Source organism: Pinus tabuliformis, chromosome 5_1 (assembly GCF_031772625.1).
Source record: "Pinus tabuliformis cultivar Carrire ecotype Pingquan chromosome 5_1, CPIR1, whole genome shotgun sequence".
In the NCBI taxonomy this organism is placed as follows: domain Eukaryota; kingdom Viridiplantae; phylum Streptophyta; class Pinopsida; order Pinales; family Pinaceae; genus Pinus; species Pinus tabuliformis.
In genome coordinates, this window is record NC_142305.1 from 881,374,558 (window position 1) to 881,393,431 (window position 18,874).

General features: G+C 38.5%; 1 protein-coding gene across 5 annotated transcripts in view; it reads right to left on the reverse strand.

Annotated features, from left to right (window-relative positions):
- LOC149167636 (uncharacterized) overlaps positions 1 to 18,874 on the reverse strand; it is a 246,829-nt gene that overhangs the window by 224,350 nt on the left and 3,605 nt on the right. For all 5 annotated transcript variants that reach the window (XM_089433059.1, XM_089433060.1, XM_089433063.1 and 2 more), the window contains exon 2: positions 17,993 to 18,152. In XM_089433059.1, coding sequence (XP_089289185.1) covers positions 17,993 to 18,152 — 160 coding nt within the window. The remainder of the gene's footprint in view (positions 1 to 17,992; positions 18,153 to 18,874) is intronic.

Consider the following 18,874-nt stretch of genomic DNA (forward strand, 5'->3'; position numbering starts at 1 on the left):
AAACTAACCTTCAAAAGAAAAAAGTAACCTATACATGCCAATAATATGGTAGAATAACAAGGATGTAATGAGTAAACCAATATTGATCAAATTAATGACGCTGGTTGCAAATCCAGGGTGATTGTAGTAGAAGAGCTACCCCTCATTCTTGGTACCTAAGCTCTCCAGGGGTGTTTCTCAAATCACTTCCAAAAAAGGTGTATTTGCTTTTTCATTTTTCAAATTTGACCTCTACCTCCTTGCTTTCTCTATATCCATACTACTGCAAAAGGCCACTCCTTTTCATTGTTTAGTAAATTCACTTGTGAGTGAATTTTTGCATGGTCAAACCGACATAGTTTTTTATGCATCTTTTTTAAAGATCTGAACAGAATTCTACCACCAAATTCAAATTAATTATATTCAATGTTCTAAAATCGGCCAAATCATACTTGGAGTGGGCCAAATCAACTGGTTCAGTGCCTCCAACAGGTGAGTCGGCCTTTAAATTGATTCGGTGGCCAGTTCCATACCAAACCAACCAATTCGTTGTGGAAACAGTCAAACCATCAAGTTCATATGCAGCCAGTTCCATTCCGAACCAGTCACCTACAAGTCCGTGCAAACATTTTTAACAAAAAGCACAAAAATTGGGTTTGATGCTGATGATTTGGGGTTCATGGGTTTAAATGATGATCCATTAGTAACACCAGACATGGCAGGCACTAGCTAAGCTACTATTAGTACAGCAAATGTCCCTGCGGAGTTCCCAGATTCCAAGACACGGGATAATCCTGTGTTTCATGATGAGGATCCCATTCCCAGCGGTGGTGATGAGTTTAATGATTGATCATGTTGACCATTGATATCTAGTAGCTTGTAGCATGATATTTTTGGCTTCTAGATGTCATTTAGAGCCTCATTGTTTATGTATTTTGTTTCAGATATGTATTTTGCTATATTCATTTACATGGTACCAGTGTTCCATAGGGACACGTCCCCCAAGGTCGTACCATTTTGCTATATTCAATTACATGGTACCAGTGTTCCATGAGAACGCATCCCCCAAGGTGGGGTGCACGCACCTCTTCCCATGCACCTAGGATGGGGGGTCACTTCGGGAAACATTCCCCACATCCCCCTTTTGGGGAGACGCAGGGAGATGCAAGGGTGAAGAATGTTTCCCTAGTGTGGGGGACGCATTTCCCCAAAAGCACCACCCCCCTCAAAAGGGGGACACCGAGAAGCAACCCTTTTGAGTTTGAGTTATATCAATTTAATATTTAAATCTTCAAACTTCAGTATCTACTATAACCTATTTTGCTTAGTACTATTTAAATTCTAGAATGATGAATTTAAATTTTAAATCAATTTACATTCTAGAATGATGAATGATGAATGATGAATAATGAATACGGATCAATGTATTTCATTATTGAATCTTGCGATGTATGGATTTCCATTTGCTCGTCGTTGGCTTAGTGAGGAAATAAAAAGAAAAGGAAGGGGAACAAGCACACTTGGAGAGCACAGTACAACAGAGAGGAAGTTGTATGTTGCGTTTCTTCATTTCTGAGAAAATACATGGTGCGATCTAGTCGGAACAAGATAGGAAAAAAGAGATATATCCAGATATCAAGATTCTATCTTCTATAGATTTACTACCCAAGGATCTCATTCATCATGAGGAAGAACGAAAATCTTTTATCCTAGCAATCAATCGCTCTCCTAACTCATGGAATAAATAAACCTAGTCAGTACACTATTTATCTTACACATCTGTATAGATTTAGCTAAAAAAAGCTTTTATTGTGGCCCGATATGCTTTTCCCTTCCGAACATTTTTATGAATTTATTTTTTTTTATCTAGAAGTATGCTTTTTTGGAACTACCATAAGGAACAATGGGGTTAATTCATATGTAGTGATGTGAAAGAAATCTTATGTATTTCATTTATTCATCTCTCGTAGGTAGATAAATCTGCATATTGTTTATCGAAACATGCTGCAAATTGAATCAATCCATTCTGTCAACAAAAACATCAAAATAATAATGGAATCTACCAATTGAAATTTCAAGGTCAATTTCCATGATATATTCTCATATATTTTATATGATATATTCATATAACGATCATTCTTCAAATTGATATCTTTCTCATCATTTTCTGAATGAGTTTCGCTTGGTCCTTGATTCTCCGAAATCATCTCATCCTTCTTGTCTGTGTTCTTGCCATATCCTGAATTGAAACTAATGGGATCAAAATGCTTTGTGAATCGATTGTAAGATCTTTTCAATTGGAAAGTCGAGAATCAACCAATTTTTAGTGAAAGCCTTTAAATATTCTTCCGGTATTTTATTTCCAAGTTCCATAAAGTTATGTATAGGAAAGAGTTTCATCAAATAGAAATTTTTTCTCTCAATCATACTACTTTTATGATTGAAGAAATATATGAGGATCGATAATGTAAGTACTACTATACCTTTGACCAAAAAATATGGATTTCTTTTACATAGATAATGTAAAAGCAACGCACTGAGATTTCTAGGGTCAAAGAGCTTTATAAGGCCCTCCCAGCGTGAAAATATTTGAATTAGCAATCTCATCAAATTGGATTTGGTCCATGGATTGCATAGAAATTGATAACTTTGTATCTCTTCCAATTTCATTACCAGGATCTTCTTTTTTTCATTTCTTTTTTACCCCCTCTCTCCCCTTTTTTTCATCCCAATAAATAGAATATATCATATAATATGGATTTAATATAATTGGAAAGCTCATGCCATCCACTCGACTCACTACTAATATATGATGATCAATATTTAAAGAAATGGGCAAAAACCCCTTTTGTTCATTATGACAATTTGGATGGATGATGTATGTACCAGTATGAATGATGAATATGGATCAGTATATTTCATTATTTAATTCATAATATTTAATTCAATTATGCACTTATGCACAGATCAATATATTTATGCATTCATTATTGAATGTGAATTTGAATTTTATATATATATATATATATATATACACACACACCCTGATGTCTACCCGTCCACCTAAATTTCCCTAAAATATTGATCATACTCCCACATGTCCCCCCTGTGTGTCTCCCCGCACCAACATCCCGGAGTCTTGGTGGAATATTGCATAGTATATGAGCAGACTCGGCATATTTGATCTCTAATGGTTTGTATATACATTAATGTACATACATATACATAGATAAATAGATAGATCAGATGTATTTTTAGCAAACCGGTTCAAAAACTAAATCATATATATATATATATATATATATATATATATATATTCCAAGTGTTTTTAGTAAACTGGTTCAGAAACTGAATCATTGGCCAAATCCAATCAATGTCCAATCTAACTTCTGCCAATTCCAAGTCCAATTCTAACTTTTCCTCCAAACATCAATCCTGATATACAAGCCCTACACTATAACAAAGGTATGAGTACAAACTCAAACAACCTTACAGCTGAAACTAACAATGGTATAAGTAGTTCCACAATTTTAATATAATGACTCAATGCAAAGAAGATTAGAGTACATTTAGAGCATCATTGTTTATGTATTTTGTTTCATACGTGTATTGCACTTGGTACCATTTTGCTTTATTCACTTGCATGGTACATGAGCAAACTTTGAATATATGGCCCCAAGGGTTAGCTCAATTGGTTGAGTTCCCATTGTTAAAGCACCTTGTTAATGGGAGGTCATGGGATCAATTCTCCTTGATGCTCTTGGGGTTAGGCTCTACTAATGAGCCAGCAAGATGTGATCCCCTCAGGTGGATCTACCGAGATAGTTTTCGTGGACATAGCGGCCACCGATCTCTAGTGTCCATGAACCATGAACCACACATTATATATGTGTGTGTGTGTGTGTTGATTTTTGTAGCACTAGATGTGCTCTTGCCTTGAGATTTTGCAGAGAGGCCAAGACACATGCATTCTCCAATACCTAGAAATCATTTGGGAAAATTCCGGCTAGAGATGGTTTAATTAAAATAATTAACTTTTTTAAATGGTTACCTCAGTCTAAACTTGGAAAATCTGGTTAATTAAAAGGTATTAATTAAATCAGGTGTGAATCTTCTAGAAGAAGACGAGGATCAACTCCCAATTAATCTTAGCCCTTGATTATGTTTTAATCTTGGTCGTTGGAGCTCCAACGAGAGATTATAAGAAGGAATTCAATGGGCACTTGGAGAACATATCGAATGAGAGATCAGAGATCGAATTTCTCAAGAGTAGCAACATTGAGTTGTCGGAGTGAGATCAAGTGATTTTCTTGCAATGAGGGGCAGGGATAGTAGCCCGGAGGAGAGTTTTCCAAATCCAAAGAGTGCAAATCAAAGAAGACTTAAAGGAGCTCAGAGAGGCAACGCAAAGCTTTAGAGGGAGTTCGAAATCCAACTAGGAGAATCGAGATCCAATGGCAGAAGTTGGGGTGTGTGACCAGAGGGCCAGAAGGTCGAATTTCCAAACAACAAGAGATTGGCAAAGAAGGTGATGCAGAGCCTAGCCAGTGTGACGCAGATCTGCATAGGATTGACACAGAAGTTGAGCAAAGGCAGCGTGGGGCCAGCCAGCCAGTCCCTGACTAGTGTCGGATCTCCCGAATCCGTGAGGTTTTTCTCACTAACTCTTTGCCAACATTTCTCTATATCGGATGGCTAGTTTGGGCATCCAACGATTTGTACTCACATTTACTACTGCATAATAATTAAAACCCTCAGCTGCTACACCATTTTTCCCACATTGGGTTTTTCCGGGGACATTGTCCAAAAACAATTGTGTTGATGTGTGCGTTTATTTCTCTCTAGTGCAGTATTTATTTTCCGCAATATTATATTATGTAGGCCGCGGTGTATGTATTTCAGTATTTTCCCTAGAAAATTGCAAATAACTTGTTCAAGTAATTTAACAAGGTGGTGAAATATTATCAGTTTGCTGCAGTAGGAATCAGATAACCGATTTTTCACATGGTATCAAAGCACAGATCGTGAGCAGAAGAGCTTAGTTGCAGAAAGGAAGAGGGAGTTCATAATTACTGCAGAAGCAAAAATTCAGCAGCAATGGGGCGAAAGCAGTGAAGGAAGAGAAGGACGTGACCCTTGCATCAAAGGGGCAGCAAGAGCAGCACAGAAAAAAGAAGGATACTTCAAAGATCAAGTGCTTCAAGTGTGTCAAGCTGGGCCACTACGACACTTAGGGTCCTCTAAGAAAGAAGGGCAAGGAGGAGAAGCGGGATCAGCAAGCTGCATCCACAAAGATCAACAGGTTGTCCTCCAAACTAGACGAAGAGTTTGCCATGATTGTCGAGAGGCCTCCAAGGGTGAGGTTGGGTGATTTGGAGTTGTAGCCTCAAAGAGCCACAAGATGGGCAGGATACTTGAGGAGTCCACCTCTCTGATCAAGACCTTGCTACGAGAGCCCATAGTCAGTAGTAGCAGGATGGACCAGTGTCAGTTGGTACAGTCAGGGGCCAGAGCAACAGATGTAGTAGCTAGTAGCGGGCGGATTCTGCGCAGTACAGACCAGAGTTGACAGCAATGCCGTTGGCACAAATCAAAGGCAGCAGCAGCGTAGAGGCTTCAATGACAACACATAGACTAGCAACAGTGAAAACTCAAACGACAGAAGCATCATACTGAACACAGTTGGTTCAGTATTTTGGATTCTTTTCCGTTGCAGATGTTGCAGTTACAGCAGTAGCAGATGGAGAGAGGGTTGCAGTGTTGGCAACAGTTCGGCAGGGCCAACAGCAGCACAGATGCAACAATCAGAGTTGCGCAGTAGTTGGTGGGTAGTAGAGCTAGACATCAGCAGCGCAATAGGAAATGGTGCAGAGACAGAGTGATGCTTCAACAGGTTGCAGCACTATAGCACATTCCTCGCTAAGAGGGAGTGTTGATTTTTGTAGCATCAAATGTGCTCTTGCTTCGAGATTTTGTAGAGAGGCTAAGACACATGCATTCTCCAATACCCAGAATTGTTTGGCATAATTCCACCTAGAGATGGTTCAATTAAAATAATTAAACTTTTTAAATGGTTCCCTAAGTCTAAACTTAGGAAATTTGGTTAATTAAAAGGTATTAATTAAATCAGGTGTGAATCTTCTAGAAGAAGACGAGGATCAACTCCCAGTTAATCTTAGCCCTTGATTATGTTTTAACCTTGGCCATTCGAGCTCCAATGAGAGATTATACAGAGTTCAATGGGAAATTGGAGAACATATCGAATGAGGATTAGAGATCGAATTTCTCAAGAGTAGCGGCATTGAGTTGCCAGAGTGAGATCAAGTGATCTTGCAGTGGGGGGCAGGGATAGTAGTCCGGAGGAGAGTTTTCCAGATCCGGAGAGTGCAAAGTAGAGAAGGCTTAGAGCAGCTCAGAGAGGCAGCGCAGAGCTTCAGAGGCAGTTTGAAATCCAGCTAGGAGAGTCGAGATCCATTGCCAGAAGTTGGGGTGTGAGACTGGAGGGCCAAAAGGTCGAATTTCCAAACAGCAAGAGATCAGCAGAGGAGGTGACGCAAATCTGCGTAGGATTGATGTGGAAGCTGCACAGAGGCAGCATGGGGCCAGCCAGCCAGCCCCTGATCAGTGTCAGATCTCCCGAACTAGTGTGAGATTTTTCTCACTAACTCTTTGGCAGCATTTCTCTGTATTGAATAGCCAGTTTGGGCATCCAATGATTTGTACTCAAATTTTCTACTGCATAATAATTAAAACCCTCAGTTGTTGCACCGGTTTTCCCACATTGGGTTTTTCCGGGGTTGTGTTGATGTGTGTGTTTATTTCTCTCCAGTGAAATATTTAATTTCCACGGTATTTTATTTTGTGTAGGTTGCAATGTATGTATTTCAGTGTTTTCCGTAGAAAACTGCAAATAACTTGTTCAAATAATTTAACAAGTAGGTGAAATATTGTCAGTTTGTTGCAGTAGGAATCGGATAACCGATTTTTCACAATATTATATATATATATATATAGAGAGAGAGAGAGAGAGGGAGAAAGAGAGATAACGATTCAGTTTCTGATACTGTTTGCTAAAAGTACAACTGATATATTTTTAGCAAACCGGATCAGAAACAGAATCATTGGCCAAATCCAATTTAAGTTCGGTCTGACCTCTACCGATTCTAAGTCCAATTCCAACTTTTTCTCTAAACATCAATCCTAATATATAAGCCCTACACTATACCAAAGGTATGAGTACAAGCTCAAACAAGCTTACAGCAGAAACTAACAGTGTTATAAACAGCTCCCCAATTTTAATATAATAGCTCGTGTAAAGGATATAATTTAATGCAAATGGTTCCACATTTTAATACAGGGGTGCGATGACAAAGGAGAACTCCAGATAATAACGAAGCAAGAAGCAAATCATAAGTAATTCATTTTTAACTCTATGCTTTATCACTACGATATATTCCATCAGTCCTAAGTTATTAATTTAAGCAAAATGCTTTACTGAGAAGTATATACTGCACAACTCCCTGTTGACTCTAGGCTTTATTGCTATTGTCTATCCCACAGTGCAAAATAGCAGCTCCAAGAGACCTTGAGCTTTATAAGGCACTGCATTGCAACTGGAAAATCATCATACCAAAAAATATTGTATTAAATACCTTCAATATTTCTATTAATCATGCCACAAATTTTAATTTATCTGGAAAGTGAAGTCAGGAATGCCTAAAACAAATATAATAATATCATCAATCTTTTATGAGATAAATAATAAGATGCAACAATCAGAGTTGTGCAGTAGTTGGTGGGCAGTAGAGCCACACATCAGCAGCGCAGCAGGATAAGTGTGAGATGCATCTTATTAATATGAAAAACATATGTACATAAGTGTGAGATGCATCTTATTAATATAAAACATGTAAATACACGTTCTATGACCTTTGGATTCATCTTTCAAGACACCTATCAGATTCCTGATGACTGTTCTTATTCACTTATGACCTTTTATATTCTTTCTCAAGTAAATAATATAAAAAACCATAACCCTAACAGATTAGGTTTCCAACAATCCCCCATTAATCCAAAGGGATGTATGGGAGTCCAAGCAGACAGTTGAAAACTGGAAGTGGACAGCTGCAAATGGCTGAATGTGATTGCTGAATTTAGTGGTTTTGAGATGAACACAAACCAAATGGCTAGCAGAGACTAATATCTTCTACTATATGGTGCTTTAAGGATGACCACAAACTCTGGAACTTAGCTCTAAGGCTCAGCAGTTCCCAAAACATTTCCTAATTTAGCTAGAAGATGATATCTTTTGTTAAGTGGAAGTGCTATCAAATGACGGTGTAAAGATGACTACAAATTGTTGTATAGCAGAAGCTGTAATAGGTGGTTTAAGGAAGACCACAAACAAAATTAAATGGTCATTTAAATATGACAATAAACTGGTGTCTAGTAGAAGCTGTAAGTCTTCTACTAAATGTTAGTTTAAGGACGATGACAAACGAAATCAAGCTCATGGAATATGCCTCTCTGGCTCAGACTACAACTCTGATTCCGACTCTGTCTCTAGCTCTCACTTTTGCTTGAGGCTCTGGTTGCTGCTATGGTTCAAGCTCGCTTTCCTACTCAATTGATAGGACTTCAAAACTTGAAGGATGACTATCAATCGAAAATATTATTCCCCCTTGTCAGAGGCAAGACGAGAAGACAAAAATCTTTCCACTAGAAAATCCATCAATAGTCGGGAATGAACTCTTCGATATGACAAATATTTCTTCTTAGTCGTCGATGACCATTGCCAAGAAGTGATCAACCCATAGTGAATCTTTACTCTTGCAGGTTTCTTACGTTTGGAACAACTCTTTGAAGGATGATTATGTTTTCCACAACGCTCACAAGGATGAAAATCAAAACATTTACCATCCATGTGGGAAAATCAATGACAATGTTCGCTTTAGTAGTCTAATCTTGAAATGGAAATTCAAACTCAACAAATGGAGTGTCTCAGCTTCTACCGAACATGCACCTGTTTACAAAAACACTATTTGCAAGTTACAATTATTCTTGATGTGGGAATTGAATTTATCTTCAGGATTGAATGTGTCTTTGATGCTTTGAATCCTTTGATTACTAGCTCTATGATGCCTTTACTCTCATTTGGGGCATCCTTGACATACCAAATGTCGGACAAAACAAAAAGATGAATATTTCAATGCTCCAAAGCAATCAACGTCCAAAGGTTGCCTGATGAAAATTTTCTTCTACACTCTTTGAAATACTTAGTTTTCAAAGAAGTTAGATTTAGAATAGAAAATAAGATGAAGGGCAACAATGGGCAGCAACCTATGTAAATTATGAAAACCACAACAAACAATCACACTACTTCCTCTACTTGTATCTCTCCTGCTATACAACCATTCAGCTTATTTTCTGCAGCTAATTCTGATTTTCACAATGTGGATTGCCAATAATGGAACATTTGGTCCCTTATCAAGTAAATTTGGTTGCTTATAATGATCTTTAAGAAAACCAATCGATCAATATGTAGAATGGCCACCAAATCTGCAAAGAAACCTAAAAAGATTACCTCAGTCAGTGCTCAAGTAATTCAATTGTCCCTTCGACTGAATCACATGTATTATCATAAATTCTTGGATTCACTACATTTTCAATCATGTTGTCTATGCCCTAGATCGAAATAATAATCTCTTGGAAGATAAATCCAGAAGAAATTGGTTTGACATAAAATTTCATGCAAACCTCAAGTGTTCACGCCTTAATTAGTACTACAAATATCATTGGGTTTGAATGCAAGCCTTGAGTGCTCACGCGGCACGCCTGATTTAGTATTACAAAACTCATTGGTTTTGACCGAAACATGCAGGCCTTGAGTGCTCAAGCTTGAATAAAATTGTATTAGCTAAAGAGTTTCCCAAGTTTTTTTCATGTCCAAACAATATTTTACTCTCCAACTTCTTCAAGCATTTTGTCAAGCCAAGTTTTGTAACATTAGCATAATTCTTTAAAAAGAAGGGGATGAATTGCCTAGGATTGTTAGATATGCCCAACAATAAAAGTGTTAAATTTCAATAAAACTCTGCAACTACTTCGATGTATAATTGAAAACTGAAAATAGATTAATTTCACCAAGATATAGAGTTTCTTAGCAATTCATCAGCAGTGGAATAAAACACCAGAGATTGAAAAACACATGCACACAAATTGACACACTTGGTTTCTCAAGAAACGCAATAGGGAAAACCTGCTTCCTTGATGTGGTATATTATTGGTTGTTCTTCAGCAATTGAATCTATTACAAAGCAATTTGTCTCTCTGAAAAAGCGTCCTGCTTCTCAGATAATCTCAGTTGATACAATTGATCTTGGCTTGCCTTGATCACTGCTTGATCTCGGCCCTCTAACATGCAATTGTTCCCCTGTTGACTTCTTGACTTGCCATGCCTCTTGCTTGATAATGCTCCTTCCTTGTGCACTTGGAAACCCTATTTCCCTGCGCAGATCCCCTATCTCCTAGCACAAGTCCTCCTATTTCCTTGTTCACTTCCTGCCTCATATTTCTTAGGACACCAACTCCTCAACACTACGCACAATTAATCTCCTAAATTCTAGTGCACGTGTGATCTCCTATTTCTAAGGACACAAGCTCTGTGCTCTCCACAATCAAAGATGCTCTCACAAACTCGTGAACTATCTTGTCTCATAAACCTTGTGCACAAAACTTCTAATTTCATGTGCCTTGTCCTCTTTATAGACCTGATTTGAACATGCAAGGAGGCCTAGTTCTATTTTAGAAGTCGAGTTCCAATTGAGATCTAATTGAGAGTTCTTCTCATCATTTCTACAATCAACACTAGAGTTCTTAACTCATTCTCTCAATCAACACTGGAAACTAACTCGTTCTTCCTTCAATCAAGACTGAAGATTAACTCGCTCTAGCTAAACTTGTAATTGCCACCTCATTCTACAGTCAAAATGATTAAGACTCCACTTAACTAAAGCTCCTACTCTACGCATGCTAACTTGATAATTATTCCTAGTCAATTGGAAATAACTCATCGTAACTGAAATCTAACTCATGAGCTCACACTCACACTAGGAGAAGGACAATTCGAGGTCTTCACTAGCTAAGGCACAAGCCAGAATACCTTTACTCGCTACATTTTCAACACTCCTTAGCGAGGAAGGTACTTCTCAAAGAACCTCATCCACCTAGATTTGTCTTCAACACCACCATGTTATCTATTGCTGCAGCTGCCCCCTCTAAACTAGAAGACTTCCCTGCTTCTTACTCTGAAATTTGATTTGAAGACTTGATCCTTCCAACCATGCTCCTACGATCCACCTTGTACACCCCATCTGAGCCTACTACTGATTTGCCCTCTAGCTCGGAGTCTATCAACTCGATCACCAGTGCCATATACCCAGTGTAGCTCCGTGGGTGCTTACTCTACCTGAATGTGAAACTGGGAGGTCCAACTCTCTCTTGATCCCCCCTAAACAACTTGTCTGCCCACTTCGCTCAAACTCTCCCTATACTGGGAGTCACTAACTGAGTGGTTGCCTCCACTTGCCCTAGTCTCTTCTCCTCATCATCCTGCTAGTCAACCCACTTGCCATCTAATCAAGACTCAAACTGTGATACTAGCTAAAGCTCCTTCTTGGGAGCCCTAACCTGCTCCCGCTCTAAGGACTCCCTCAGAGCTCTGCTCTCCTCAACCCTCATGTCACTACTTTGCACACTTCCTACCTTGCTGCTCAAGGTTGTGCCTATCTCAATCTGTAGCAGGCTAAGTCACAACGTTTGTGTCCGTGTTCGAGTTCAGCGACTTTAAAATTTGACATAATTTGACAGTTAAAATTTTAACAATAAAATTCGGCATTGAATTCGACATACTAGAAATTTGAAGAATATATATATATAATTTTATAAAATAAAATTCAATAACGAGATCAACTCCTATATGTACTGTCTATCATCAGAATAATGTGCGTCATTTGTAGCTATTCATATTCCTGAAAATCCGAAACACGTGAAACCCACCCCCCTTGATGCACCACATAGCACAGTGCTTATTTACTATATCCCTTTCACACTACCTCCCATGTGAGAATTTCGATTAAACACGAGGTTTGAATTAAAGCCAGCCAAACCTAATCAAACAAATTGGAACAAATTCAACATGGAATGAAGTTCAACGAACTTCGAACTTGACCAATAAAGTTCGTCGAACACAGTGACTTAAGTAGAAGGTATAAATTCTTCATCCTCACACCTATCTGCTTCTTACATCAAGAAGCTAAGCGCTTGAGGTAACCATTACCTCTGCTGAAGATGACATCATAGCCTTTGTCCTCAAGGGTAGCTACTAAAACAAGGTTATGCTTTAGGCCTAAAACATTGACAACATCTCTGGGATAGAGAGAGCTACCTGACCCCTTCTCAAAATTGACGGTACCAACTCCCCTAATGGCGTACTTGCCATCATCTCCTAGCTCAATTTGAAACTACATGTCATTCTCCTTCAAGTGGCTGAAATACTCCTTGTTCCCGGTCATGTGGAAGGATGCTCTTGAATCAATTTACCATACAATGTTGTCTGTCGAGCTTGCCAAGCAAGCTATCAATGAGAAAAAATCCTTGAACTGAGAAGAAAATGCATCTAACTTGGCTGGTGCAGCCACATGATCCTTACTAGACTCCTTCTGATTAGGACACTTAATGGCATAATGTCTGAACTCATGGCAATGGAAGCACTTGATCTTGTTCAAATCCTTCTTCTTTTTCTTGCCATTTTGACTGGACTTGGCCCTTCTTGCCCTTGGCTTTGCAACCTTTACCTGTCAAGGCAAATTTATCCTCGTCCGTTGTCGAAGTTGATCTCCCAACTCTCGTCATTCTCCGGATCTCTTCTTGAATGCAATTACTCCATAGTCTTTCGCAATTGGGAATATTCTCTTTGTCACTTACTACATCCTAGAAATTCTCCCAAGACTTATGAAGTCCCAAAAGCACAAGACTCAGAAGATCATTGTCTGCTACAATCACACCCACTGCACCTAGCTCATCTTGAACTTCAGTGAACTTTGAAAGATACGTGACGATGGGCTCTCCTTTGCTCATCTAGATACTTCTTAGCTTCTCCTTCAGAGAAAGGTTTTTGGCATCATTGGAACCCTTATACAAATCTAAGATGGCTTTAAAGTTCCAGTGTGGAAAAAGTCTGCAAAAAATCCCGATTTAATCCTAAAAACGTGATTTTTTGAACTAAACGATTTAATCCCCCGACTTTTTGGCGATTTTTTCACAAAGGAAAAAATCGCGGTTTTTTCCTTATACTCCCGATTTAATCGGGAGTCGACCCAAAAAGTCTGCCTCCCTTCCTAGGCCCCAGATAAAGAGGCCACAAAGGTGAAAAAACTGTAAATTGAAGCTTCCATCCATGCATTTTCGAGTTATTGCATTGTATTGTTTGTCATACTTCTTGCGAGCATAGCAGTCTCATTTGTAATCTGTTAGTTTTGAGGTTAATATATGTTTTTGTTTTCGAAGGAAAAACAAATCTTTATATTTCATATTTCTAGTTAGAAAGCAAAGTATACATTGGCTAAGCCTCCGGGCTTTCAGGTGATCCAGACACTAACAGCCACTGCCCCTTCAAAAGATTACAAAAGTACCAAATGGACAAGCATACAACAGTCTTCCGTAGAAAGAACCCCACACCATCAAAAACATTGTTATAGTTGTTGAATGCTTCCAGAAGAAACAACAAAGAGGAGGTCATGAAGATCAAATAGCAACCTGTCCAAAAAAAACAAAACCAATGCCTCAAAAAAGAACCCATTTTTCAGATAGGAATAAAGTACCTATGAAATCTTGTAACAGCAAAGATCCTTCCTGCAATGAGAGCACGTTTTGAAAGGGAATCTTCTTTAGTGGTGAACTCCCTGTAAATGTGGGGAAAGGTTATGTATCAGAAGTGGATTTTACCTCCAAGAGTTTTTGAATAATAGATGCCAGGGCTAGGTTAGTAATCTGACATCTGTTTTCTCAGAAAATAAGCAGCTTGCAGTCACCAAGCATTAATTTTCACATCTACTGTGATACTCACTGTTAATTTTCATTGGATCTACCACCTGACACCTTATTACCCAAGCAGATTACAATCTACTAAATAAATGCATGACTTATTTCTTAATACAATTAGCGGAAACAAAAATTAAAAGGGGAAGAGGATCTCAGTGACTGATTACTTGATGACTTTTGGATGACTCATGATATACATTATTATATTTTTTGTTGATATTTTGACTCTTGAGAGTTGAGACTCAAACAAGACTCAAAATTCAGGAGTTGATTCACTATTTTTATATGTGATGTAGCACTAGACTTCATATACATATTATATATTAGCTTTCTTTACATGTTTATGTGGAAATGCATTTATTTGATGTTGTGGATACTCTAGATGTTAAAAAAAAATAACAAAAAAGAATAATTTTGTGTTTTTTTAATTTTGTCGACTTTCTGCTGACTTTTTCAAAAAACTCCCGACTTTGACGAGTTTTTCAAGTTTTGGACCCTTGCCGAATTAATCCCGACTTTGACTTTTTCCACATTTCTTTAAACAACGCATATGTTGTCTTCTTCTCATGGAGAAGAGGGATAATATCGTCTCTGATCCCCTCAAGAATGATCCTCCTCGCCTTGGTGTCATTCTTGTTACCTTGGATCAATTGTTGGGCATCTTGAAGTGGATCTATTTACTACTTCGCAAATTCTAGCACCCCATTATCTTCCAACACCACTGATATCCGCTCCTTCCATGAGCAAAAGTTCAAGGCTCCCTCTAAACTGTGATCTGACCTTAGTCCTTGGAACACCATACTGCTATCCAAAGAACTATTATGCTCTTCAAATTCTAGAGCAAGCCTTCTGCATGATCTACACTGTCCACTAGCTGGTCAATCTAGTGTTGGTCTTTATACTGATCTCTACTCTGATACCATGTTGAATTTCTATGAAACTCTGCAACTACTTAGATGAATAACTGAAAATTGAACCTAGTTTACTTTCAAAAAGATACAGAGTTTCTTAACAATTCATAAGTAGCTCCCCCGCGACGGGTGCCTAGAATCAACGATTGTCAGCAGGAGTTTAGGGTTGAACTGGAGCATAAGCCATCTGGCTGAACATTCAATTCATCAGCATGTTCAAATTTATCTTGAAAAGATGCCTCTACCAAATGAACCTTGGTCGTCGTACTCCTTATTCAGTTTGTCTCGCAGAAACATTATGGCTCCTCATCATTGTTTGCAACGGTTCCTTGCTAAGCCGAACAAGGGTGGCGTCATGAAGAAGCCATTCCTCAGGCCTATTTCCTTCACCAGTATCTCATTACGAGAACCATTCGACAAGGAGAAACATGTGCTTTGTCATGCTATTACAAGGGAATCATGGCTCTAATGTTCATTTTGTACTCGCAATCTGTCATGGGGTCGCTTCTGAGTTTGTTTTTGTTTGCTCAACATTGGAATGTCTGCATTGCTATAGGTTTTACACTAGGCCACCCCAGGCCTCCCTTAATCACAAGTTGGTTTTGGCACTTCCATTGGCCCCCCATTTTCACTATTATGGTGCGCCTTCTCAACGTATTCTTTACTTCATCACAATTTTGAGGCTCTAACTATTTGGGCTCCGTCAAAGCCATGGCCTATCCCTAGCTTTTATTCACAGTGTGCGGCGCAATTTGCAGTGATAGGTTTGGGTTTGGGCAGTTTTATATTGTTATGTGGTCTCATGGTTGTTGAATTGGCTTTTGCCTTGTCGCTCTGCCAACAAATCATTGATAGCCGAAATTAGCCTTTGTCACATGCAATCCATGGCTTCAGGGTCACTGTAGATCACAGTCATAATTCATCTGGCATGTACATGGGACCAGGATGGCAGCCAACTGCAAAGGTTGGCTCTGCATTAAATTATATGAAGAATTCACGTTTTGTGAGGCCTTGTCTCCTATGACTCCAAGGTCTCTCTTCTCGATGGTTAGGGCCCGTGGTTAGTAGCACTTCTAAGAGTGGTGGCTCGAGGCACTTAGCGACTTCACAACAGCTTTGGTTTGCAGTTCATGGCGTAACCTAGCATGGAGGTCTGATAATAGCCCTTGGTTGGTTGGTCATGGCTTCTTCTTGGATCGCAACACATACCCTTTCACTGACCATTGGCTAGCTGCTCCTCGCAGGTCCAAGGTCCGTGATCCCTCACTGGAAGCTGGTTCACAGTCAATCTTAGGTCCTTTTATGGTTTCATGTAATGCCTCTGTTTAATTATGGATAATGTACACCATTTTTGCTTTTGTATATTTTTGTCATCCTTGGCACTGTAGGTTTGGCATCAATCAATCTTTTATTTTGATGGACAAGCTTATCAAAAAAAGCATATGTAATCCAAAGCAGCTTAACTTGTGTTATTGCGTCGATTTCCCAACAGGGCGGCCCATAACACAAAGACATTCTCTATGTACTACTTTGCATCAGTGATATAAAGTTGAGCCTTGGACAAAAAAAAAAGATTCATAAGTAGCGAAATAAAACACCAGAAATAAAAAACATATGCACACAAATTGACACACTTGTTTTCTCAGGAAACCCAACAAGGGAAACCTGCTTCCTTGATGTGGTATTTTATTGATTGTTCTTTAGAAATTGAATCTATTACAAGGCAATTTGTCTCACTAAGAAAGCATTATGCTTCTTCTCAAATAATCTCAGCTGATACAATTGATCTCGGCTTGCCTTGATCACTACTTGATCTTCACCCTCTAGCACACAATTGTTCCCCTACTGCCTCCTTGACATGCCCTGCCTCTTGCTTGATCCTGCTCATCCTTCCTTGTGCACTTGGCAGCCCTATTTCCTTTAGCTGATCTGGCTCCTATTTCTTAAAGCAAGTCATCCTATTTCCTTGTGCACTTACTACCTCTTATTTCTTAGGACACCAACGCCTCAAAATTGCGCACAATCAATCTCCTAAATTCTAGCAAACTTGTGATCTCCTATTTCTTAGGAGTAATCTGACAGAGACCTCATCCTGAGGCACCCGCAGACCGCAGCCCACCCTCTGAAGCTTAGTGGGGTATCAGGTCCATTCTAGAGACAGCAAGTGGAAACCAGAGCTCAGTGAGAGTTTAATTGATAACCAGTCCATGAAAACTCAGACCCCTGCATAGTAAGATCAGAATAGCAATAGCACAATAAATTCATACAGCACACTTGCGTTGTTTAGAGTAGCATAGTTACAGCGTGTACTGATTTACTAAGTTTCTGGTATCGTGATTCAATGCTGTATTGGTAAATTTTTGGTGGTTACATTTACTGTTACTGGTGGTCAGCCCTAAATTGCTGTGACGTGAAATCATAATTGCTGTTGAGAATATTTATTACTGTGGAAATTTTGTGGTATTTCAATACTGTCTATTGTTGAGTAAATGAATACTGCTGTTAATCTTGTTGATTTACTGTAGCTCTAGCAAACAGAGGAACCCTAGGGCAAAAATATTACCTTAGGGCATTAAATATTGTGTTTTTCTAGGAGCGGCCATTGCACTCCTTTGTATCTAACACCATTATACCTAGCAATCCCATTGACCAATTTACGTTTGCTTGTTGGATATTAATAAAATTATGTTATTTTATCTGCATATTAAAAGAATAGGCAGTTTAACAGAGAACTTATAAGAGACAAATTTCCAAACTTTCTCTAGGCAATTTAGATAATGCCAAATGCTTTGGTCTCATCTAGACACAATAATGTCCTGCTACCTGTTCAAACTCTAGAGATGAAAATGCAACAAACACTGACAAACTTACTGACTTAAGTTACACTGTCACACATCTTCTCCATCTTCTAATTATACATAAAATGAATGGAATATGCTACATTTCCAATAGCAAAATCATCATAAGTACATCTGAGAAAATAGACTTTGCATCCAACATACCTGTAGAGCAACCTCTTCAAATGTATTACGAAACAAATTTGTCCCTGTAGATACTGCTTGCCGAGCAACAGCTGGAGTATCATCTTTTAAAAATGCAATCAAGACTGGAACCATATCAGGCAAGTATTCCAGGTATTTCAAACCAAGTTCTTCAATCATCCTATGAGCGAAAGACAGAAGATTTGAAATCGTGTATCAGTAAATGTGAGAATGCATTTATCCAAACAAAAAGCTTCAGAGCAGAAAACAAGGGAATAAAAAGCATATTCCAAACTTTAGCCAGTGTAGGCCATGAAAGGTCGCTGGAGTGTCACTTTTCTTATATTGTAGATTCACCCATTATGCGGATGATTATTGACATGAAACCAAAACAGGATATTCTCAAAATGAAATGCTAAAAGTCATGCACATCCCAAATTAAATGCCACACTTGTCACTGATAAAGAATGCACGTCAAGTGAGAAGACATTTCACAGCCAATATAATACAAAATAGTGTTGGAAAAAATGATACACTGGAATTATATAATTAAATATGCAAAAGAATGTTTTGACAAAAAGAAGTTAATGGTCAGACAAAAATATTCAAACAGAAATGTGAACACAGATGTCAACGATTACAGCAAAGATGGCAAACATTGTCCAATTAATTTCAATAAAGATTATACTAAAAATCAGAACAGGACACGGAACCTATGAACTTTATGTGAAAATATTTCAGGTCCATATTTTGAAGATGTCTTTCCAGGGTTTTCTCTTTCATTTTAGAAATCAAGGTTCTTCAGCATTGATGAAGAAAGGAAGGAAAAGGACTAAACCATGGTTTTAAAACAAGGCCAGGTTGAACCAGTACCGGTCAAACTGGCCGGCTCATTATGCTTGG